The sequence below is a fragment of the Caretta caretta genome, chromosome 1 (assembly GCF_965140235.1).
Source record: "Caretta caretta isolate rCarCar2 chromosome 1, rCarCar1.hap1, whole genome shotgun sequence".
In the NCBI taxonomy this organism is placed as follows: domain Eukaryota; kingdom Metazoa; phylum Chordata; order Testudines; family Cheloniidae; genus Caretta; species Caretta caretta.
This window is the reverse complement of record NC_134206.1, coordinates 340,365,790-340,391,097: the sequence shown is the minus strand read 5'-3', so window position 1 is coordinate 340,391,097 and position 25,308 is coordinate 340,365,790. Positions and strand designations below refer to the sequence as shown.

General features: G+C 39.6%; 1 protein-coding gene across 2 annotated transcripts in view; it reads left to right on the top strand.

The window, feature by feature from the left end:
• The window catches only part of CDC123 (cell division cycle 123), a 77,672-nt gene that overhangs the window by 23,284 nt on the left and 29,080 nt on the right, over nt 1–25,308 (top strand). For both annotated transcript variants that reach the window (XM_048836591.2, XM_048836592.2), the window contains exons 7-10: nt 4,326–4,374; nt 5,451–5,526; nt 12,227–12,349; nt 23,566–23,594. In XM_048836591.2, the coding sequence (XP_048692548.1) occupies nt 4,326–4,374; nt 5,451–5,526; nt 12,227–12,349; nt 23,566–23,594 (277 nt within the window). The remainder of the gene's footprint in view (nt 1–4,325; nt 4,375–5,450; nt 5,527–12,226; nt 12,350–23,565; nt 23,595–25,308) is intronic.

Below are 25,308 nucleotides of genomic sequence, written 5' to 3'. Positions count from 1 at the left end.
TGATGTCTTTTAGCAAGTATGTGCCAGTGGGGATTCGTATACTTGTGAAATATACAAAAAGAGATCTTTCTCCTGTTTACCTGTAAATAAGATTTCAATAAATAAAATGGAGACCAACGGTATTTCACCCATGCTCTGTAAGCTGTGGGGTTTAGATCTTTCAGCCCCTGCTAGTGTCTGAAACATAAGTTCTGACACAGTTTCAGAAATAAGATCCCTGGCATCTCTTAATTCTGCATGTGTGAAAATTATTTGCTGCTGTTCTCAGTACTTTTAAACCTTACCAGTGTTTAGGTTAAAGGAACTCTGCTCAGCCTCTTGCTTCCAGTGTTCAAGGAAAGCCTCCTCTGTCACAGACAAGTAACTGGATGGCTTTGGCTGTGCCTGTTAACGCTCAGTACCACAATAAGTTTGGTATAAAATAGGCAGTGCTAACACTTAATAGAATGAATACATTCAAGATAGTTTTCAGGGCTAGCGGTGCATTATCTTGTGGGAAACATCCATGACAATTTCCAGCAGGAGAGAGAAGGATTCATAGATTATTTCTTTTAAAGCATTTTTCCACTTTAGCTTTGACTGGACTCAGTTGTGTTTCATTATGAACATAAGAATGGCCATACAGGGTCAGACCAATGGTTCATGTAGCCCAGTATTCTGTCTTCCATTAGTGGCCAACGCCAGATGCTTCAGAGGAAATGAACAGAACAGGGAAATTATCAAGTGATCCAGCCTTCTGGCAATTAGAGGCTTAGTAGAATATCAGGGTTGGAAGGGACCTCAGGAGGTCTAGTACAGTGGCTCTCAACCTTTCCAGACTATTGTACCCCTTTTAGGAGTCTGATTTGTCTTGCATACCCCAAGTGTCACCTCACTTAAAAACTACTTGCTTACAAAATCAGACAAAAATACAGAAGTGTTGCAGCACACTATTACTGAAAAATTGCTTAGGTTCTCACTTTTACCATATAATTATAAAATAAATCATTTGGTATATAAATATTGTACTTACGTTTCAGTTTATAGTATATAGAGCAGAATAAACAAGTCATTGTCTGTAGGAAATTTTAGTTTGTACTGACTTTGTTAGTGCTTTTTATGTAGCCTGGTGAAATAGTAGGCAAATCTCTAGATGAGTTGATGTACCCCTGGAAGATGTCTGCATTCCCCCAGGGGTACCTGTACGCCGGTTAAGAACCACTGGCTCAGTACACCCAGAGCATGAGGTTGCATCACTGACCATCTTGACTAGTTGCCTTTGATGGACCTATCCTCCATTGACTTAGCTAATTATTTTTTTAACCCAGTTATAGTTTTGACCTTCACAGTATGCCCTGGCAACGAGTTCCACAGGTTGACTGTGCATTGTGTGAAGTAGAACTTCCTTTCGTTTGCTTTAAACCTGCTGCCTATTAATTTCATCAGGTGACCCCTGGTTCGAGTGTTATGGGAAGGGGTAAACAACACTTCCTTATTCACTTTTCTCCACACCTTTCATGATTTTATAGACCTCTATTTTATCCCCTCTTACCTTACTTGTCTCTTTTCCAAGCTGAACAGCATCAATTTTCTTAATCTCTCCTCATATGGAAACTGTTCCATCCTGCTACTCATTTTTGTTGCCCTTCTCTGTACCTCTTCCAATTCTAATACATCTCTTTTGATATGGGGCGACCAGAACTGCATGCAATGTTCAAGGTGTGGCTTAGCGGACACTCCTGATCATTTTGACACTGTGTCCTAGTTGCATTCTGTTGTCTATCGGGCATTTTGCTGAACTTGGTACCTATATTCAAGGCAGCCTACGGGTGCTGAAGGTAGGATGCAAGGTTTTTAATTCCTCCCTTAAAGGAAGAGGAGCAGTAACATCTCTTAGTCTCTGTCAAAGGCACCAGCGGGGCACTTAAACTTTATCCATTTTAGGACTATACTTGCCAGGTCCCCAAGGACTGCACCAAACTGGCATAGAAAGGAGCAGCTTGCAGATACCCTCATGTCAAATATTCAGATATGCAGTGGAAGGAAGTACTGATCATAGTATGCAAGATGAGGGAAGTCAGTATCTCATGTGCTGTAGTACATATTAAAGCATATACTCACTGGGTTTTCCCCATAGTGATAACAGCCCACATCAGGCATTACGGGGTATTTGTATTCTCATATCTCGACGACTGGCTCATGGTGGCGTGCTCCAGATGAAAAGCTCAGGTCTCAACCTCTATGTTGCTGGACCACCTTTCTTCTGTACTTTGGTATCAATACCAAAGAGTCAACTTTAAACCCTACACAATGCCTAGACTTCATAGGGGCCACCATCAACTCAATGATGGCTCAAGCCTACCTACCACAAGACAGGTTCCAGACTCTGCAAGAGCTCATAACTCATGTAGTCAACAATCCTTCAATCCCGGCCAGGACTTGCCTCTCCCTCCTGGATCACATGGCCTCATGGACATACATCACTGCCCTTGCTCTTCTTCCCCTTAGCTGCCTCCAGAGGAGGTTCCAGAAAGTTTACTCGCCTACTCATCACACCATGGGCGTCAGGCTCACAGTTCCCCCAAAGGTAATCTTATTCCTTCACTGGTGGAGAGAACCTCATCAGGTCTGCGTAGGGGCTCCACTTCCTGCCCTCCTTCCCCACTGCAGTAGATCTGCTGATTTGCGGTGGAGAAGGAACTGCAGATGTGGTTGGTCCGCCCCACCCTTTGTCACCGCAGATGAAACCATGAGATGAGTCAAGGTGCATGCGCGAACCAACAGACACTACTTTTAAATTCTCCCACTCTAGACACGTGTTACACGTGTGTAAATCCTCACTGGAAAACAGATAGGGGCCACACATCTTGAAGAACCTCCAGTTACAGGTAAGTAACCTCCTCATACTTCTTTAATCTGTACTGAATTTGGATAAATCTTGTCACTTTTGGGAGGGCACTCAGTTGTGACCCTTTTAACCAGCTCTTCCTCACAGTTGAGCTGTTCACTAAATGGTAGGCATTTTACTAACAGCTCAAGTACAAATGAGATTGGGAACTCTACTTCTAGAAAGAGGATATATTTTTGTTATCATTCCTTTGAAAGTTACAGGATTTATTGTAGTGTTCATAATTACTCTGAAAATATAGAGAATACATAATAGTTGGCATTGGAATAACTGCTTCTATTCTTACTGGCTACTGAATGAAGGAGTAAGAGACTGTAACTCACAAGAGAAAAATCTTTGGTGTCTGCTACAGATATCAAATTTGTGTGAATAACATGGGAGAAGGGATATTTTGGGTTTTGTTTGTTTCAGTCTCTTAAGATCTGTTCTTCCAAATGCATTATTTATTATTGTTGACTCAGAGGGATGCCATGCTCTGGTATAGGCAGTGGCAAGTTAAACTACTTTGCTTCCCTCATTGGTGGAAAGGAAAAGTAGACCCACTGTTGCTGTAAGAATCATGGTGATATCGCTTGGTTCACTGAAGGGTGCATTGCTTTAGGAAGTTACCAGAGAAAGGTACTTGTTTGCTCCAGGCAATGTAATGAAACTAGAACATCAAAGTGTGTGCTATTTCTGTGTCAGTGCAATTATGCCAGGATAACAATTTAAGAGGAAGGCAAATTGTAGTTATCTCAAGCAAATAATATCTTGGCAATGAAGAAGTACTTTGAAGGGACACCATCAATATAACAGTCATACATGATAAACAAATGCTTTTCTCTGCTACTAATAAATTCTTAAATCATTAAGAGTACTTTTCACTTTTTTTGTACTGTTTATCTTTTTTGCATTTCTCTCAGCGTGGTCAATGGAAATCCAAGGAAGTCACTTTGAGATTCTTAGTGCTACAGTGTTGATGATCCAACCATTTCTGAGGAAATATCCATTGTTAAGAAGCAATAGTTTGGACGAGAATGTTGTGTGTAATTGTAGAAACCTTTCTATTGGTTGAAGGTTGCTCTGATACAGTTTAACTTTGACTCATATCTAACTGGATAGTGTCTCCTTTTTAAAATAATTTTCTCCCTTTCCTCTAACCTGTCTTAAATTAATTTCTCTAAGAAGTTCATGCCCAAACAAGGCTTTTCCTTAATATACAGTAAAAGAAATGGGTGATAGGTGATCTCTGTTGGTATTTGAGTAACTGTCCGGCTGTGCCAAGGCAGAGGCATTTGCCAGTGGCATTTTACCCGTACTTGGTTTTTACTTTGAGTTAAAATCTCTTAGAAATGCTTAAGAATGCCTTTATGATGCATGGTTCCAGTTTGTCATGCTTGCTCTGAGTGAAAACAGTTCTATGTACAATAGATCTTGACAACATAATTTATTTTTCCAGATTTATTCACTGTACTGATGATACCCCTGATCCTTGCATGGAATATGAGGTAAGACTCCTCTCCTGGCTCTAGATAGTTTAAATATCTTACCCTTGAGAAGGCTGATACTTATGCTTGGGGTGACACCAATAAAACACTTTAGCGCTTGTAAAAAATAAATAAATAAAAATGCCAGACTAATAGTTATGGAGACTGACGAGTATCTCTGCTTATCCACACACCAGATACATTGCAAGCAGTAGCCCTGCAAGCTTCTCCATAATACTCTCCCAAAGCGTGTCCACTTTGACCAGTGAGGGGAAACTTGAATGGCTGAGAGAGTTGTTCATTCTCTAAATGGCCTATTTTAGTCCTTAGCCTTACTGCTGAGACTGCCAGCAGGGAGGCGTCAATTGAGGTGACTTGCCTCTGTCCTGTTCTTAATGGACAGCATAACCAACTCCTTTTGCCTAGTCTACAGAGTAATCAGAATGACTTGGTTAATGCTGCATGTACTGGATTTGGACCACTGACCTAGGCATAGTGCATTAGTGATCCCTTTAAGTATCTTCGGAGTCCATTGTATTGAATGAGAAGCTAGGTAAGTAAATCTTGCATTTAACTGTGGTGACTGTTCGGATCTTATACAATCATTAACAGTGGCTTATTTTTGAACAATAACAGAGTCTTTAAAATTGTAACTGATGTATTATTTTGAATCGCATGGCAGTGCCTGTATTCTTAAAACAGTGTTCAAGTAAATATTTGAAATGCCGTGCTTGTCTTTAAATGTTTATTGCTTTTCATATTTGAGTTCTGTGCCATGCTAGTGGAGTATAGGGAGAAAGATCCAATGGGCAAAATTATGGTGTATTAGAGATGCAATTTTGTTTTTACAGGTATTTTTCACAGGTAAAGAAATAAGTGACAGATAAGATTTCAAAGAAATTTGGCTTATTTGCCAAGATAATTACACACATTACAATTGTGAGGGGTTTTCCTTTTTGTTAAGAGTATCCTGTGATATTTTTCTTAACAGCAGGTACTATCTTAGGACCAAAATGTGTGTGTGTGTTGACAAAAAAAAAAATTGAATTAGTTCTTTTAAGCCATAATTTGATATGTTGTATATTTTTTTCCTATAGCTTGTGCTTCGAAAATGGTGTGAATTAATTCCTGGGGCAGAATTCAGATGCTTTGTGAAGGAAAACAAACTTATAGGTGAGGATCTTCTTAAAGACTCCGTAGTATTCACTGGGGTATCTAAGGTTTGCTCCTATTCCTTTAAAAACAGTAGAACATGGAAACCTTTCTTCCCCTATCACAACACTATCTTCCTAGGATTGTTATTCCTTCTTGCTTCCATCTATATTTGTTTTAACTTTGGGTTTACAATTTTTTTTCTGTCATATTAAACATGATGAGTTAAATTCTGTTCTGTATTAAATCCAACAGCCTGACAACATATTTATGCCCGTCAGGGTGGTGGATATATCCTTGAAATCTATGGATGGGCTGTGCAGAAACCCACCACAAAGAATTAGGTTTTTGGAGTGGTCATTAAGGGTATGGCTCTGTCATAAATATAAAGGGAAGGGTAAACCCCTTTGAAATCCCTCCTGGCCAGGGGAAAGCTCCTCTCACCTGTAAAGGGTTAAGAAGCTAAAGGTAACCTCGCTGGCACCTGACCAAAATGACCAATGAGGAGACAAGATACTTTCAAAAGCTGGGAGGAGGGAGAGAAACAAAGGGTCTGTGTCTCTCTGTATGCTGCTCTTGCCAGGGACAAAACAGGAATGGAGTCTTAGAACTTTTAGTAAGTAATCTAGCTAGGTATGTGTTAGATTATGATTTCTTTAAATGGCTGAGAAAAGCATTGTGCTGAATAGAATAACTATTTCTGTCTGTGTATCTTTTTTGTAACTTAAGGTTTTGCCTAGAGGGGTTCTCTATGTTTTTGAATCTAATTACCCTGTAAGATATCTACCATCCTGATTTTACAGGGGGGATTTCTTTATTTCTATTTACTTCTATTTTTTATTAAAAGTCTTCTTGTAAAAAACTGAATGCTTTTTCATTGTTCTCAGATCCAAGGGTTTGGGTCTGTGGTCACCTATGCAAATTGGTGAGGCTTTTTATCCAACATTTCCCAGGAAAGGGGGGGTGCAAGTGTTGGGAGGATTGTTCATTGTTCTTAAGATCCAAGGATCTGGGTCTGTAGTCACCTAGGCAAATTGGTGAGGCTTTTTACCAAACCTTGTCCAGGAAGTGGGGTGCAGGGTTTTGGGAAGTATTTTGGGGGGAAAGACACGTCCAAACAGCTCTTCCCCAGTAACCAGTATTAGTTTGGTGGTGGTAGCGGCCAGGCCAAGGACAACGGGTGTAATATTTTGTACCTTGGGGAAGTTTTGACCTAAGCTGGTAAAGATAAGCTTAGGAGGTTTTTCATGCAGGTCCCCACATCTGTACCCTAGAGTTCAGAGTGGGGGAGGAACCTTGACAGGCTCACATTTTCAGGGCTCTAATCTGGCCATGATCCTGTAGTTAAAAGCTATTGTGTGAGGTTCAGCTGGTCACACAGTGCTGCTTTATCAGTGCTTATGTTTTTGGGACCAGAATACATGTATCTAGAATTTGACCTAACCTACTTGGAGAATCAGAATCTAGGGGGAACAAGGAGAGACAAGAAGGAATATAGATGGGAAATCTGATGAACATCTTAGATGTTTACATACCAGTGCAAGACGTTTGGGGAATAAACAGGAAGAACTAGAAATACTAGTGAATAACCACAAATCTGACATGATTAGCATCACAGAGACTTGGTGTGATAATTCACAGGACTAGAATATCGGTATAGAAGGATATAGCTTGTTCAGGAAGGACAGGCGGAGAAAAAAGGGAGGAGGTGTGTTGCCTTTTTTGTCAAAGATGTATACACTTGCACAGATCTTAAGATAGAAGTGAGAGGCAGACCTGTTGAAAATCTCTGGGTAAGGATAAAAGGGGTAAAAAAAACCCCAAGGGTGGGTTATGGTAGGGCCACCTAACCAGGAAAAAGAGGTGGATGACTCTGCTTTTTTTTTAAGAACTAACTAAATCATCCAAAGCACAGAGCTTGGAGGTGGTGGTGGACTCTATTACCTGGACTTCTGTTGGGAAAATAATACAGCAAGGCACAGATTATCCAACAGGTTCTTCGAATGCATAGAAGACAACTTTTGATTACGGAAGGTGGAGAAAGCAAGTAGGGGAGAGGCTGTCCTAGATTTGATTCTGACAAACCGGGAGGAACTGGCTGAGAATTAGAAGGTGGAAGACAGCTTGGGTGAACGTGATCCTGAAATGGTAGAGTTCATGGTCCTAAGGGATGATAGGAGGTAAAACAGCAGAATAAAGACAATGGAGTTCAAGAAGGCAGACTTTAGGAAACTCAGAGAATTGGTAGGTAAAATCCCATAGGAAGCAAGTCTAAGGGAAAAAAATTCAGGAGAGTTTGCAGTTTTTTTAAAGAGACATTAGCAAGGTCACAAGAGCAAACTATCCCAATGCATAGGAAAGATAGAAGCTATGACAAGAGACCACTCTGGCTTAACCAGAAGATCTTCAATGACCTGAAACTCAAAAGAGTGTCATACAAAAAATGGAAGCTAGAGCTAGGTCAAATTACAAAGGATGAAGATATATTAAATAAAATAAAATTTTAAAAAAAGCATGTAGGGACAAAATTAGAAAGACCAAGGAAAAACTAGATTTAAGTAGCTAGGGACACAAAGGGGAACAAAAAAAATATTTTACAAATACATGAGGAATGCCAAGGACAGGGTAGGACCACTACTCAATGAGGAGAGAAAGACAATAACAGAAAACGTAGCAATGGCTGAAGTGTTAAATGCCTTTTTTGTTTCAGGGATCTATTTTGAGTCTAGTTCTATTCAATATCTTATTAGAATTAAAAATGATCTTGAAAACTGGAGAAATGGTCTGAAATGAGTAGGATAAAATTCAATAAGGACAAATGCAAAGTACAACACTTAAGAAGGAATAATGGATTGCACAAATGGGAAATGGCTGCCTAGGAAGGGATACTGGAGAAAAGGATCTGGGGGTTATAGTGGATCACAAATTAAATGAGAGTCATCAACATGATACTCCTGGGGAAAAAAAGCAAACATCATTCTGGGATGTATTAGCAGCAGTGTTGTAAGGAAGACATTAGAAGTAATTCTTCCACTCTATTCAGTGCTGAGAAGACCTCAACTGGAGTTCTGTGTTCAGATCACCACGTTTTGGGAACGACGTGGACAAATTGAAGTCCAGAGGAAAGCAACAAATATGATGAAAGATGCAGAAAACATGACCTACAAGGAAAGAGAGAAGAAAATTGGACTAGTTTAGACTGGAGAAGAAGGCTGCAATCATGTCCTCCTTCAGTCTTCTCAAGTACATAAAAGGCTGTTATAAAGAGGAGGGTGATAAATTGTTCTCCTTATTCACTGAGGACAGGACAAGAAATAATAGGCTTAAATTGCAGCAAGGGAGAGTTAGGTTAGACATTAGGAAAAACTTCCTAACTAGGGGTAGTTAAGCACTGGAACAAATTAGGGAGGTTGTGGAATCTCTGTTGTTGGTTTTTAAAAACAGATTAGACAAACACATGTCCACAATACAAATAATTGCAAATACCCCAGGGTATGTGTACTATGTCTTATAAAAATATACATTTCATCATGTTATATTTTAAAACATAACAAACCTGCCAAGTTTTTTTTAATTGGCATGTCAGTTGCATTTCTGCAAATAATTCCAGCTACATGCCTGCATTCCCATTTCCTTAAAATGGACACGTTTGTCAACCAAGATTAGGAGTAACACTTCATCCTGTGTTAGAGAAGTGCACACTTGCAATAAGACGGCTGCATCCCCAGAGTTGCCACCTTCTTTTGGTGTGATATTGGGCCTGCAGTAGGCTTTGCAGTACTATTGGTAATTAAAAATTCAACTAAGCTCACAAGCTCCCCACTTTACATACGTGGATTAAGAACATGCCTGTGAAAAGGTAGTCAATATTCTTATGTTAAATTGCAAGCTCTGATATTGTTTGCTATATAGTTTAAAATAGCAAACAGTTGTAATCCATATGTCTGTAGTGGGAGGTTATGGCTTTCTCTTTTCATAAGTTACTCATGTGTAATAATAGAATGTCTTGATTTGTCAGTGTCCAGCAGGGTTTTGTGCAGTTGGTCGTGTTTATGTATCCAGTGTCAAAGCATCTGTCACTGAGGATATACGTTAAGTGTATCAGGTTTGAATAATCCTATTGATGCCAATTTAAACCAGTGTCTTCTAAACAAAGAAAAAGTCTGCAATTGTGAGCCTCAAATACAAGGCAGTTTATCATTTGTTTGGCTTTGGATACAAGAGATCGCTCTATTGAAGTGAATTAGCAAAACAACGCCTCGGATTTCATTCCAGTGGAGTAAATTGTTATGAAAGTTGCTTTTGGATCAATTTTAAGATACTGTGAGACTATATTTGGATTTAACCTGAGAGCACTATAAATGAAGGCATTTTTCCTTTCACGCTTTTTACTGAGGGCCTATCAATTTTAATCAATGAGAGCCTTCCTGCTTTCCTAGACTGTGCCTTGTCTCCTGACGAGCAGTCATGACCACTGTTCCTTTCACTATACAGAGCTAAGTTCCTCTCCTCTCTGCACTGTGTCCAGCCTCCTCTACCCTGGATGGTTGCCCAGCACTACATCAAGTAAAGAGCATGGGAGAAAAAGTTCCTGGCAGAAGTAGGCAGGGCGGGTAGAGACTTCTTCAAGGAGTCCCAAGTAGCTGCAATGTCCAGAAAACAATTGGGGCACAAGGTGGCCACATAACCTTCCTACTCACTGTGGTAAAAGGAGCTGGTCAGTCTTCCATTGTTAACTGTAGGATTAGCACGTATCCAAAGGGTTAAATATATAATAAAACATAGGTGTGATGTGATGCTGAGGGTTTTGGTTAGAATCTTTTTTTTTCCCCCCTCCTATATTTCCCTCTAGATGTATTACAGGCCCTTAGCTGTTAAATTCTAATTTTAAAAATGTAATAAATATACCTTTCACCATTTATTTAAAAAATGTAAAATGACAAAGGACCTTCCCATCTTATGTAAAGATGTTACCTATAAAACAGCCACATAGAAAAGGTTTGGCTGTGTACATGGGCCGCAGCTGGGGCTAATTTGCCCCACCCCATTTCAGAGCTGGAATTATTTTTAAAAATAAAGTCCCTGGCCATTAACATCGAGCAGCCTCCAGCTCCAGATTACAGCCAGGTCAGTAGCAACCTGTCCAGATGGGACGTGAGCAGCTGGCAATTTTAAAATATTTGCACAGTGTTGTAGACAGCGCTGGAGATACTCAAAGACTAACACGGCTGTTACTCTGAAACCTGTCAAAGAATCTGGACACTCAAATAGCAGCAGCAGCTGGTGCCATATTTCAGGGCCTTCAGAGGCCTCTGTGGGAACATCATAATGTCAAGCTAGCTATAAAGCTTGCAGCTAGAGAACCACACTTGTGCTAACTCTGTTGTATGGCAGTGAAAGCTGAGCACTGAGGAAGGCTTCAGAGTGGCAGACTGACATTTTCGATTCTTGTCTTCATCAGCTGCTCAATATTAAGTGGCAGGACAAGACCAGAAATGAGGACATTCATAGCTGAACCCAGCAACCACCTCAATCAGTGCTGATTCAGTTTTGGTGGCTTTCTTGGTGTGGAGATGATATTAGGATGGAAGACCCATAAATTACAAAGTGTAGGGACCAAGGAATGCTGCGACATGATTGACGATCATGTGGTCACCAAAACCTTTGGTAGCGCCATGAAATTGCCAGTGATGGACATAGACTGAACATCCAGCCTTATTACATTAAGGGCCTAGGTAGAAATCCATCGGAATGGCACTTGATTTTCAAGAAAGCTTCTTCCTTTAGGGATTTTGCCATGATGATGATTTTAAGAGCTCCTATACAGGAGGTTATATACCCTTGAAAGAGGGCTAAGTGAGCTCCCATTTTGTCTTGTGCAGCAGCAGTTAGTACTGCTTTTAGAGCTGTGTGCCACTTAGCTTCAATGACTCCGGATGTACAGACAGAAGTAAGGAGCCACACTGGCTTCTGTCAGCACAGTAAAATAAGTGTTCTGCAGCAGGATGCAGTAGTCAGCAGTGACTCCTTTTCTCTGTTTCAATCCCTCCGATGCTTTGAGCAGGGGATTGGACTAGATAACCTCCTGAGGTCTCTTCCAACCCTAATCTTTTATGATTGAGTTTGAAAAAAGGTGTTTTGCTCAGCTTCTTTGGACCTGACAGGCTTTGACATAGGTCTTGTTTTCACAGCACTGTTAGCTAGAGGTATAACTCAAGTGTTGCCCCTAATCCAACTTGTGCCCACACACAAAAATCTGTGGCTCAAGTTAAGTGGGATTTTAAGCTTGAGGTAGCTTGCCTGTCAGAGGGTTGGCTTGAGGACCACTGAAGGTCAAGCTAGTAATTCAGTGGGAACTCAGCTTTAGGCTTTTGATGAGAAAGGGAGTTATTAAAAATGTGGGAAACTGAGACAGTGTCCTCATATAACGAAAGTGACAAACCACCAGGGGTGTCTGTCTGTCTGTCTTGTAATGGGTGGGGGGGGGAAATCTTCAAACACTAGAAAGTAAAGCTGAAGAGTAAGCAGCTGGGAGTGTTATTTTGTTGCATTTAAAATTGATATTTTTCAATATAGATCACAATGTGCATCTTTCTAATAACTCAATCCTGTCCCACTAACTTCTTGGCATCTCAGTAACACTTAAAAAAAAGAAAAGGAAAAAAAAGGCTGTAAAATGTACATATGTAATTAATTAATTAATTAATTGAATTCATAACAGGTATATCCCAGAGAGACTACACTCAATACTATGAGCATATCTCTAAACAAAACGATGAGATCTGTAGATGTATACAGGAGTTCTTCAAGAAGCACATTCAATATAAATTCTTGGATGAAGATTGTAAGTATCTCTTTAAGGGTTGTATTAGAAAGCAAGATTGTGGGAAGTGGGAAATGTTTTATGGAAGTTCCTAATTGCTTATTAGTCACACAAGTAAAAATTAACTTTAAAATAGAATCTGGGGGCCTGATCCTTCAAACATTTCTTCATGGAACTCCCATTGACTTCACTATGAGTTCTGGGCTCAAAAGGGCTTGCAGGGCCAAGAAAGTAGAAATGAGGCCTATCAGCTGCTTGCCAGCCTGGGATTGTTTCCTACAGTTACTTAGAAATACCAGTGAAAAATAATATTTCCTAGTAATATTTGACATTGCTAATATCTTAACTCTACAGCTATGTAATGTTTTTGTTCTCTGACTGCATGCTAATGCTAGTTGCTGCTTGCACGGTGTTTGGCTCTTCGATTTGAGAGAGTTTTGTATTCACTGAAAATATCAGTCCTTCCACCTGTAGAGGAATGATTTAAAAAAAAAAAAAAAAAAGAGGAGGTTGGTGGTAAGGAAAAATTACACATTAATTATGTACCCAACAAAATAGATAGGGGGCAAATAGGTATTTAGATATTTGGTTACCTTTTATTCAATAGTTAATAGTTTATTCACCTGCAAAAAAAAACCAAACAAAAAAAAAACACACCTCCAATTTTTTAAATATCAACATCTGATAAATATGCCTTGTCTGCTAAATGTCTTATTAGATTTTGCTCAGTTTAATAAAATCACTGCAAGAGATGTCTTAGATGTTGTAACGCCATTAAACAGAGATCTCATGACTCTGAATTATATATTTCTATATAATATCTCTTTAAACAAAAGTTCACTGTAGTAATTATTTTATTTCTGATATTTACATGGCACAGATTTATAAACCAGTTAATACTTCCCAATAAATAAATACTAGGGCTATTAATTAATTGCACATAATTCTCATGATTAACTCAAAAAATTAATTGTGATTTAAAAAAATCGGATTAATCGCAGTTTTAATTGCATGGTTAAACAATATTATACCAATTGAAATTTATTAAATATTTTGGATGTTTTTCTACATTTTCATATATATTGTATTCTGTGTTGTAATTGAAGTCAAAGTGTATATTATTTTTTATTACAAATATTTGCACTGTAAAAATGATAAACAAAAGAAATAGTATTTTTCAATTCACCTCATACAAGTACTGTAGTGCAATCTGTTTGTCACGAAAGTGCAATTTACAAATATAGATTTTGTTGTTGTTACATAACTGCACTCAAAAACAAAACAATGTAAAACTTCAGAGCCTACAAGTCCACTCGGTCCTACTTCTTGTTCGGCCAATCGCTAAAACAAACAAGTTTGTTTACATTTACAGGAGATAATGCTCCCCTCTTCTTCTTAGAAATGTCACCTGAAAGTGAGAACAGGCATTTGCATGGCACTTCTGTAGTCGGCGTTGCAAAGTATATACGTGCCAGATATGCTAAACATTCATATGCCCCTTCATGCTTCAGCCACCATTCTAGAGGACATGCCTCCATGCTGATGACACGCCTTAAAACAATGTGTTAATGAAATTTGTGAATGAACTCCTTGCGGGAGAATTGTATGTCCCTGCTCTGTTTTACCCGCATTCTGCCATATATTTCATGTTACAGCAGTCTTGTATGATGACCCTGCACATGTTCATTGTAAGAACACTTTCACTGCAGATTTGACATAATGCAAAGAAGGTAGCATGTGAGATTTCTAAAGTTAGCTACAGCACTCGACTCAAGGTTTAAGAATCTGAAGTGCCTTCCAAAATCTGAGAGGGGTGAGGTGTGGAGCATGCCTTCAGAAGTCTTAAAAAAGCAACGCTCCAATGCGGAAACTACAGAACCCGAATTACAAAAAAGAAAATCAACTTTCTGCTGGTGGCATCTGACTTGGGTGATGAAAATGAACATGCGTCGGTCCGCACTGCTTTGGATAATTATCAAGCAGAACCCGTCATCAACATGGACGTATGTCCCCTGGAATGGTGGTTGAAGCATGAAGGGACATATGAATCTTAACGCATCTGGCATGTAAGTATCTTGCGATGCTGGCTACAACAGTGCCATGAGAACGGCTGTTCTCACTTTCAGGTGACATTGTAAATAAGAAATGGGCTGCATTATCTCCTGTAAATGTGAACAAACTTGTTTGTCTGAGCATTTGGCTGAACAAGAAGTAGGAGTGAGTTGACTTGTAAGCTCTGAAGTTTTACATTGTTTTGGAGTGTAGTTATGTGACAACAATGCAGGTTTTTTGTACATAATTCTACATTTGTAAGTTCAACTTTCATGATAAAGAGATTGCACTGCAGTACTTGTATGAGGTGAATTGAAAAAAACTGTTTCTTTTTTTACAGTGCAAAAACTTGTAATAAAAAATAAATATAAAGTGAGCACTGTACACTTTGTACGTGTTGTAATTGAAATCAATATATTTGAAAATGTAGAAAGCTCCAAAATTATTAAAATAGATGGTATTCTATTATTGTTTAACAGTGTGATGAATTGTAATTCATTTTTTTAATTGCTTGACAGCCCTAATAAATACTGCAGGGGGAAAAAAGGCCAGTTCTGTAACATGAGTGCCTAGAGCAATTCAGGATCTTAAATGATGGGTAGTTACCAACAATGACTAAAGGAATAGGCTGGATCCTTTCAGTAAAAATATTGATTAAATGGTCCCTTCAAAAAGGGTGCTGATGCTTTTTTGTTTAACTACTTCATTGATTTTTTTTAAATTAACAAAACATTCAGAACTGAACATTGGGGATGGAAACATATATGAAAGAACATTTAATAAGAAAGTATGTGGATCAATTATTTATGAAGATTAAAAAGCTACCAAATGTTTGCCATTAGAACAGCTATGATATCTTTTTTTTATATATATATATTTTTAAATGTTGACATTCAACATTTTAGCTGCTTAGACCTTTTCATAGCTGGACTATAATTTAACAGATTCCCACTGCAGTAGTAGAAGTAACTTGCACTGCATTGTGGTTTAAAAACTAAAATTGCAAAACATTTCACAGTGGGAACAATCTCCACACTCTCCCAGTCCAGCAAACCACTTAAGTATGCACATAATTTTAAGCATATGAATTGTCCTGTTGAAGTCAGCGAGCTGCTCATGTTTAGTGGGTAGCCCCATTGACTTCAATGGGACAACTCACAAGTTTAAAGTTATGTGCATGCTTAAGTGTTTGCTGGATTGGGGACTCAGTCCATCCCCTGCCCAGTGTAAAACAGTTTCTTTCAGTATCTCCATCAGATTTCTTGAAGTGTGGTGCCCAGAGCTGAACACACTACTCCAACGGAGGTCTCACTATAGCTGAGTAGAGCAGAACAGTTAACTTCCCTTGTCTTACATACGCTTCTGCTAATACACCCCAGAATGGTATTAGCCTTTATTGCAACTTTATCACATTGTTGACTCATTTAATCTATGATCCACTATAACCCTCAGTTCCTTTTCAGCATTTCTACTGCCTAAACAGTTATTCCTCATTTGGTAGTTGTGCATTTGATATTTTTTTCTTCCTAAACATACTACTTTTTGCTGATCTTTATTGAACTTCATCTTGTTGATTTCAGACCAGCTCTCTGATTTGTCAAGATCAATCTGAATTCTGGTCCTGTCCTCCAAATGCTTGCGACCTCTCCCGTCTTGGCGTCATCTGCACATTTTATAAACATGCTCTCCACTCCATTGTCTAAGTCATGAATGAAAATATTGAATAGAACTGAACCCAAAACAGACCCCTGCAGGACCCCACTAGATACATCCTCCCAGTTTGACAATGAACTATTGATAACTACTCTTTGATTACAGCCTTTCAAACAGTTTTGCACCTGCCTTGTAATAATTTCATCTAGATGCCATTTTCTTAGGTTGCTTATGAGACTGTCCAGTGGGCCTGTGTCAAAAACCTCACTAAAATCAAGATGTATCACCTCTACGGCTTCTCCTCATCTACTAGGCCAATAACCCTGTCAAATGGTTAAGCGTGTGCATGTTTAAATGGTTTTCTGGATTAGATTTCTTGTCCATTTGTATTACCATAGTCCCTAGGAGCCCTAGTTATGGGCCAGGACCTCACTGTGATAGGCACTGTACAAACCCAGAACAGCCCAAAGGGGCTTGCAATCTTAGTGACCAAATCAATCTTCTGTCCCCTTGATTTTTCTGAAAAGTGACATTTTCTCATGCCAACCTATGTTTTACTGAATTATTGTTGTTAATCTTGCAGAGACAGGTATCTTATGAAAGAACCTTGATAGTCTCAGAGGCTGGAATTCTGTTTGTCCTGATCACTGTCCTTGGAGAAGGCTAGTGGCCCTGAAAGCAGTGTCTAGTGTGATAGTGTTTCTAGACCTAAAGAGCTGTGAAAAATCCAAACAGAAGATCATGTCATTCTGATTATCATCTTGCTTTTCCCCTTTACTTTATTTCCAACATGATTTTACCTGATATGTCATCAATTGATACACCAATCAATTGATGAGACCAATCTTTTAAAAAATGGGTGCCTAGAGTTAGGCTCCTAAAGTGCGGTCTGTGGGTGGGGAAAAGATTTTCTACTGGTTGCTGCCATCTGGCTTTCTTTAATCTTTCTCCTCATACCAAATAGACAGAGCTCTCCTTCTGAATTCTCTTTTGAGAAAAGAAGACTTCAGGGTGACCTGACCTGATGAAGTCTTGCAAATCTGTGGGCTCAGGCACTAATAAATGCTGATCTTCTCTCTTTTGGAAGGCTACTTCCAGGAAGTGCCACACAACAGTGGGTTTTTTGTTTGTTTGTGTCTATTGATTTTAATTTTTGTTTCCAGCTTGTCTATTGACAGTTACAGTATTCACTGTTGGGTAGCAAATTGATTCTGTTTTTTATTAAATAGGTTCTTCTCACTTCCATTTTTTTTTTAAGTTATAGTGTTCTAGTTTTTCTGGCAATCTTCCCTAGCTTCTCTGCTGTTCACAGAGAGAGTTGTTTGCGCTTTTTCCACTTGGATTAGTACCATGTCCAGGTGGAAGTGCTGAATAATTGCAGCTGGAGTACCTCAGATTCATAGCAGTTAGAGAATAGAGGGATGAATTTTTTTTAGAAAAACTTTTAACTAATTTTAAAAAGTTCAAAATACTATCCCAAAAAATGAAGAGGAATGTGGAAAACTTTTTCTTAATCCTCATTTTTAATTACCCTTACGAAAGGTGCTGAATTCGTAGCCTTTGCATCTGAAACCTTCAGTTTAGCTATGAATGCATGGTACAGCGTGGGCAATAGTGGAGCAAGTTGTCTCATAAATCCCCACCAAAACACCTCAGTTCTGTCCGGGAGGCACCTCTGTGGGAGAGGGAGTAGCTCAAGTGTTCTTGCTTCTTTAGATTTTTTATTGTGCAAAGATTACCAGCCAATGGTGCCACTTAATACCAGTTGTGATGTGAATGCCTGTCCACTGACAACTAGCTTGGAGCATCAAACAACCATCAGATTGCAATGATTTATGGTCATCACTGCCTTGGGCCTGATTTAAATTGACAAAGATGACTTTACTATGAAGTGCCTGTAGCTTTTGCATCAATGAAACAAGTGTGCTCACATCTCCTGTTTCTGTTAATCAATAAGCTTGGTTGAGCAGAGGTGCCAGGTTTCTTTTTCCATTAAATGTTGTTCCTTGCACAGATGAACAGCCAGACTTGGGGCTTGTCTGCCTGAGAAAATTGCACAGGTTTAACTTGAGGTGATTTTTAAACTGATTTAGCTAACCTGGTGCAAAAGGCTGTGTAGACACACACTTTAGTTTAAGCCAGCTTTATTTCAGTTTAGCTAAAGTCAATTGGGAAGTGGTTTAAGCCAAGCTGCAATAAGCTATTCTTAATGCTGAAATAAGAGTGACCACACAGCGGTTTTACGGGTTTCACTAAATCAGTTTTTAAATTACTTCAATTAAACAAGTGCAACTTCTGCATGTAGACAAGGCCTGAGTTTTCAAAAAGTCTGTGCCTAACTCTGCATAGGAAGACATAAGAATGGCCATACTAGGTCACACCAGTGATCCATATAGCCCAATATCCTGTCCTCCAACAGTGGCCAGTGCCGTGTGGTTCAGCGGGAATTAACAGAACAGGGCAATTATTGAGTGATCCATCCCCAGTCATCCAGTCCCAGCTCCTGGCAGTCAGGGACATCCAGAGCATGGGGTTGTGTCCCTGCCCATCTTGGCTAATAGTCATTGATGGACTTATCATCCATTAATTTATCTATTTTTTTTAATTAGTTATATTTTTGGCCTTCATAATATCCCATGGCAAAGAGTTCTACAGGCTGACTGTATATTATATGAAGTACTTCCTTTTATTTGTTTTAAACCTGCTGTCTATTAATTTCATCAGGTGACCCTTAGTTCCTGTTTTTTGTGACGGGGCAAATAACACTTCCTTTTTCACTTTCTCTATACCATTCATGTCTTTATAGACCTCTATCATATCCGCCCTTAGTTGTTGTGATGGGATTCCTGGGGTGCATCCTGGACAGTGGGACTGCTGAGCCCTCTTTCCCACAATCTGGGGTGTCTCTCTCACTCTGTGATGCTGTTACCAAGCTACAAACCTCTGACAGGTGCTGCGCTTACACAGACATCCACAGGCAAGGACACCCCCAACTGAGTTACATAAATGCTTCTCCTAGCCACTCATGAACCAACAATAGAGTGGCTCCAGTCAATTTCCCCCAGCTCCCCAGTCTTGCACCCCATAACTGTACTGTCTCACACTGGGCAGAAGCCTGACCAGTGAAAGTTCATTACCCAGTTTGCCCCTCCCTCAGTGTGGCGAGGACACACACTAGCCTTTGTAAACTGAGCTAAGATTTCCAAAGCACTTCAATCAAAACTCACTGTTTTAGGTAAAATATAAACAGATTTATTAACTAAAGAGAGAGACATTTGAGTAATTATAAGTAGCAAGCATAGAGATTAAAGTTGGTTACCTAAAAATAAAATAAATTTGCAGTCTGAGTTCTACAAATTAAACAGGATTTGAATCAAGTAGTGTCTCTCCTGAACAGATGGTATAGTTCTTCAATGCACAGACTGGGACTCTTCTCCAGCCTGGGGCCATCTTCCACAGTCCACAACCTTTGTCCTCCAGATGTGTTTCCAAGTGTTGAGTTGTGGGGGGGAGTAAGGCCAAGTCACGATGTCACTGCCCCCTTCTTTTTATAGTTTCTTCCAGCTTGTTGGAAAGATCTTTTGCTATGATGTGGATCAAGCTCCATTGTATACAGTTCCTGGGACAGTGGATTCTTTCCTTGATGGGTGTTGGTGAGCCATTAACACGGTCTGGCTGCTCCATTGTTATACCTAAATGCTGGTTCTGAGTGTTCCCAACTTCACAACATATTTCAGTAACACACACACAGCAAAACTTCATAACTTCACATGCAATGATAGCGCCTACAATCCAACAGGATATTCATGTTCAACAGATTACAACTTTTAAAATGATGCCTCACAAGGCGTACTTCATACAAAACATATAATGATATGACCACGGTGAATAGGGCGGTTCCGGGGTGCTGCTTTGAGATACAGACTGCCATAGTTGTCTCTTTTCCAAGCTGAACAGTCCCATTCTTTGTAATCTCTCCTTATATGGAACCTGTTCCATACTCTTAATCATTTGTGTTGCCCTTCTCTCTGTACCTTTTCCAATTTCAGTGCATCTTTCTCGAGATGGGGCGACCAGAACTGCACACAGTGTTCAAGGTGTGGGTGTACCATGGATACATATATATAGTGGCATTATGATATTTTCTGTTTTATTATCTAACCCTTTTCTAATGGTTCCGAACGTTGTTAGTTTTTTTGACTGCTGCTGCACTTTGAGCAGATGTTTTCAGAGAACTATCCACGACTCCAAAATTTTTCTTGAGTGGTAACAGTTAATTTAGACCCGGTCATTTTGTATGTATAGTTGGGATTATGTTTTCCAATGTGAAGTACTTTGCTTTTATCAAGATTGAATTTCATCTCCCATTTTGTTGCCCAGTCACCCAGGTAGTGAGATCCCTTTGTAAACCTTCTCAGTCTCCTTTGGACTTAACTATTCTGAGTAATTCTGTATCATCTACAAATTTTGCCACCTCACTGTTCACCCACTTTTCCAGATCATTTGAGTATGTTGAACAGCACAGGTTCCAGTACAGATCTTTGGAGGACCCTGCTCTCCATTGTGAAAACTGACCATTTACTCCTACCCTTTGTATCCTATCTTTTAACCAGTTACTGATCTATGAGAGGGCCTTCTTTCTTATCCCATGACTGCTTAGTTTGCTTAAGAGTCTTTGGTGAGAGATCTTGTCATAGTCTTTCTGAAAGTCCAAGTACACTATATCGACTGGATCACCTTTGTCCACATGCTTATTTACATGCTCAGTGAATTCTAATATATTGGTGAGGAATTATTTCCCTTTACAAATGCCATGTGGACTCTTCCCCCAACAAATCATGTTCATTTATTTGCCTGATAATTCTGTTTTTTACTATAGTCTCAACCAGTTTGCCTGGTACTGAAGTTACGCTTATGGGCTGTAATTGACAGGATCACAGGATTGACGTTTCATTAGTTACCTTCCAGTCATCTGGCACAAAGTCTGATTTAAGTGATAGGTTACATGCCACAGTTAGTATTTCTACAGTTTCATATTTGAGTTCCTTCAGAACTCTTGGGTGAATACCATCTGGCCTGGTAACTTAAACTGATATATTAAACAGTAATATTTCAAAACCTCTCAATTGACGCCTCAGTCTGGGACAGTTCCTCAGATTTGTCACCTAAAAAGAATAGTTAAGGTGTGGGGAACTCCTCCATATCTTCTGCCATGAAGACCAATGCAAAGAATTCATTTAGCTTCTCCACAATGGCCTCAGTTTCCTTGAGTGCTCCTTTTGGCCCTCACTCCTCCAGTGCAGTGGTTCTCAACCTTTCCAGAATACTGTACCCATTTCAGGAATCTGAAGCCCAAGCCCAACCACCTGGGGCTAAAGCATGTAACTTAGCTTTGTGGGGCCCCCTGTAGTGTGGGGCCACAGGCAATTGCCCGGCTTGTCATACCCTAATGCCAGCCCTGCACTTGTGACTGCCCCACTTAACTCATCCCATGACCCCCCGGGGGATCACGACCACCAGGTTGAGAAACGCTGATTCAGATGAATTGACAAACCCCCTGGAAGACGTCTGTGTGGTTGAGTACCACTGCTCCAGTGGCCCCACTTACTGTTTGCCTGGCTTCTAGCTTCTGATGTACTGGGGGAAAAAAAATTGCTGGTAGTTTTTTGTGTCTTTAGCCAATTGCTCTTCAAATTCTTTCTTGGCCTGCCTTATTATCCTTGTATGCTCAACTTGAAAGTTTATACATCTTTCTATTTCCCTCACTAGGATTAGACTTGCAATTTTTGAAGGATACCTTTTTTCCCTCTAACCGCCTCTTTTACTCTTCTGTTTAGCCATAGTGGCCTTTTTTTTTTTTGGGGGGGGGGGGGGGGTCCTCTTACTGTTTTCTCCTCCCCCACTTAGGGCATACATTTAGTTTGCACCTCTATTATGGTGTTTTTAAATAGTCACCGTGCAGTTTCCAGGTATTTCACCCTTGTGACTGTTCCTTTTAATTTCCATTTAAGTAGCTTCCTCATTTGTGTATTCCCCTTTTTGAAGTTAAATGGTACTGTAGTAGGTTTCTTTGGCATTTGTCCCCTTACAAGGATGTTAATTTTAATTACATTACGATCGCTATTACCTACTGGATCGCTATTACCTATTCATCTCTTGGACCAGATCCTGTGATCCATTTATGACTAAATGGAGAATTGCCTCATCTCTTGTGGATTCTAGGACAAGCTGCTCCAAGATGCAATAAATATATGGATTTGTTTAACAATACAAAAAAGTTTACTGTGAAAAATATAGATAGATATATAGATATGGAGAAACAACTGTTTCATTGAAATCTCTGAATAGTGAAGGGTTTGTATTAAAATAGACATCGCTAGGCAGTAGGTGTGTTGTGACTACTGTGTTGTGTACTAAAAGTGATCATTTCACTTCTACCTTCTCTCAACCGCCCACCCCTGTTGGTTTTCACTGTCTGTTTTGTCTCTTCAGGTGCTGAATGTAATCTCTTTGTGGCAAGGACTCTTTATTATGTGTTTCAGAGTAGCAGCCATGTTATCCGCAAAAAGAAAAGGAGGACTTGTGGCACCTTAGAGACTAACAAATTTCTTTGAGCATAAGCTTTCGTGAGCTGCAGCTCACTTCATCGGATCCATTCAGTGGAAAATACAGTGGGGAGATTTATATACACAGAGAACATGAAACAATGGATGTTATCATACACACTGTAATGAGAGTGATCAGGTAAGGTGAGCTATTACCAGCAGGAGAGTGAGGGGGAAAAAACCTTTTGTAGTGATAATCAAGGTGGGCCATTTCCAGCAGTTGACAAGAACGTCTGAGGAACAGTGGGTGCGTGGGGAATAAACACGGGGAAATAGTTTTACTTTATGTAATGACCCATCAAGGTTTCCCCCCTTCCTGCCCCCTGCCCTCCCCCCGCTCTCCTGCTGGTAATAGCTCACCTTAACTGATCACTCTGGTTACAGTGTGTATGGTAACACCCATTGTTTCATGTTCTCTGTGTATATAAATCTCCCCACTGTATTTTCCACTAATGTATCCGATGAAGTGAGCTGTAGCTCACGAAAGCTTATGCTCAGATAAATTGGTTAGTCTCTAAGGTGCCCCAAGTCCTCCTTTTCCTTTTATTACATGTGTGTACCACAGCTAGCACAATGGGGCCTTGATCCCTGATTAAGGCCTCTAAGTGCTACTACAGTACAAACAATAATATTGAAGATAAGCTCTCCTTTGTTTCGAAGAGCATCATAAAATGTTTTGGGGTGGAAATATCTGTATTAAACAATAAAGACCTGTAGAAAACCCAGTCTATGCACTGGCAACAGGAGTTTTCTCTATTACTGTTTCTACTCTCCATCATAAATGAGCGCTGTCTTGGGCTTTCCGTTTTGTAGGCAGACTAAACTTTGGGCATTTGTGCTATAAGCACTTGTTTATCTGTTTACACTTAGCCATGTATGTAACCACATATATTTTGAAACTAACAAATCAATTTTTCTTCTTTCCAGTTGTTTTTGATGTGTACAGAGACAGCATGGTAAGTTGTTAATGGCTCATATTAGTGGCATATTCTTTATATTCTGTGGAAATTCTTATGCTTCCTAAGTACAATAGAGGTGAAATGAATGATGGCTTTAACCTCCTGAGAAATATTGTGATGGTGAGTGTGTGACATTGCACACTATATGACTTTATGAAAGTATGCTGATGAGTGTGAATATAATGTAACTAAAATATGCTTCATGCAAAAGGTCTCTTGTAAGGTATCATTACAAAGCTAATAATCTACTGAGTGTAGTCATCCTATTTGTATAAATGTATCACTGTTGTATCTGAAACTAGAAATATGTAATATAACTCTGAGGGCCTATTGTAATTATGCAAAGTGTGGGCCATTAATCGTGGTTTGGAATCTTGATGGCTCCCATCAACCAGGACAATTGACTGTGGATGGCTCTGTTTGCAGGCAGGCCTTCCTGTGAGTCAGGCTGGGAGGAATGAGGGCTTAGGGTCTCACAGGATATGTGATCATGTCACCTGAACTGGAATCCATCTTTCATCTGGTGTTTTTCCATTGAGAAGGAGGGGTGGGAACCCAGAGGGACAAAAGATTCCCACCGTATGCAAAAGATATATAAGTGGGTGGAACAGACCAAAGAGGAGTCGTCATGAGGAATCCCCTAGCTACCACCTGAGCTGGAACAAGGGCTGTACCACGGGGAAGGATTGTGCCCAGACTAGGAAGGTGTCCAGTCTGTGAAAGAAACTTATTGAAACATCTCTAAGGGTGAGATTTTATCTGTATTCCGTTTTATTACTGTACTAGACTTAGACCTGTGTGTTTTATTTTATTTTGCTTGGTAATTCACTTTGTTATGTCTGTTACTACTTGGAACCACTTAAATCCTACTTTCTGTATTTAATAAAATCACTTTTTACTTATTAAGTAACCCAGAGTATGTATTAATACCGGGGATGGCAAACAGCTGTGCATATTTCTCTGTCAGTGTTATAGAGGGTGAACAATTTATGAGCTTATCTTGTATAAGCTTTATACAGGGTAAAACGGATTTACTTAGGGTGTGGACCCCATTGGGAGTTAGGCATCTTAGTGTTAAAGACAGGAACACTTCTGTAAGCTGCTTTCAGTTAAGCCCACAGCTTTAAGGGACGTGGTTCAGACCTGGGTCTGGGTTTACAGCAGGCTAGTGGGTCTGGCTCAAACCAGGCAGGGCACTGAAGTCCTAAGCTGACAGGGTGGAAAGCAGAAGCAGACATAGTCTTGGCACATAAGGTGGCAGCTCCTAGGGGGTTTCTGTGATCCAACCCGTCACAGAGTGAATGAAAAATATCTAGATTTTTTATTTAGCATTCCATTCTGCAGTTGTTTTCTTATATCATCAAGTCCTGTTGACTTGAGTGTTATCTAATGGATCTAAATATTCTTTAACCTGTTCTTTCCTATTTTGGCTTATGTCCTCCACCTGTGTTGTTAAGATTGTGCTAAGTATCAGGTCATCGTTAACCTTTTTAGTGAGGACTAAAGCAAATAGGCGTTAAACACCTGATCCTTCTTGAGCTCATCTGTCATTCGCTTTCTTTTCCCGTTAAGTAGTGTACCTACACTTTCCTATTTCTTTTTCTTGTTCCTAATGTATTTATAGAACCATTTTGTGCCCTAGCTTTTCTGATTTTGTCTATACATGCTTATGTTTACTTTTGTACTGCTCCTTAGCAATTTGTCCATGTTT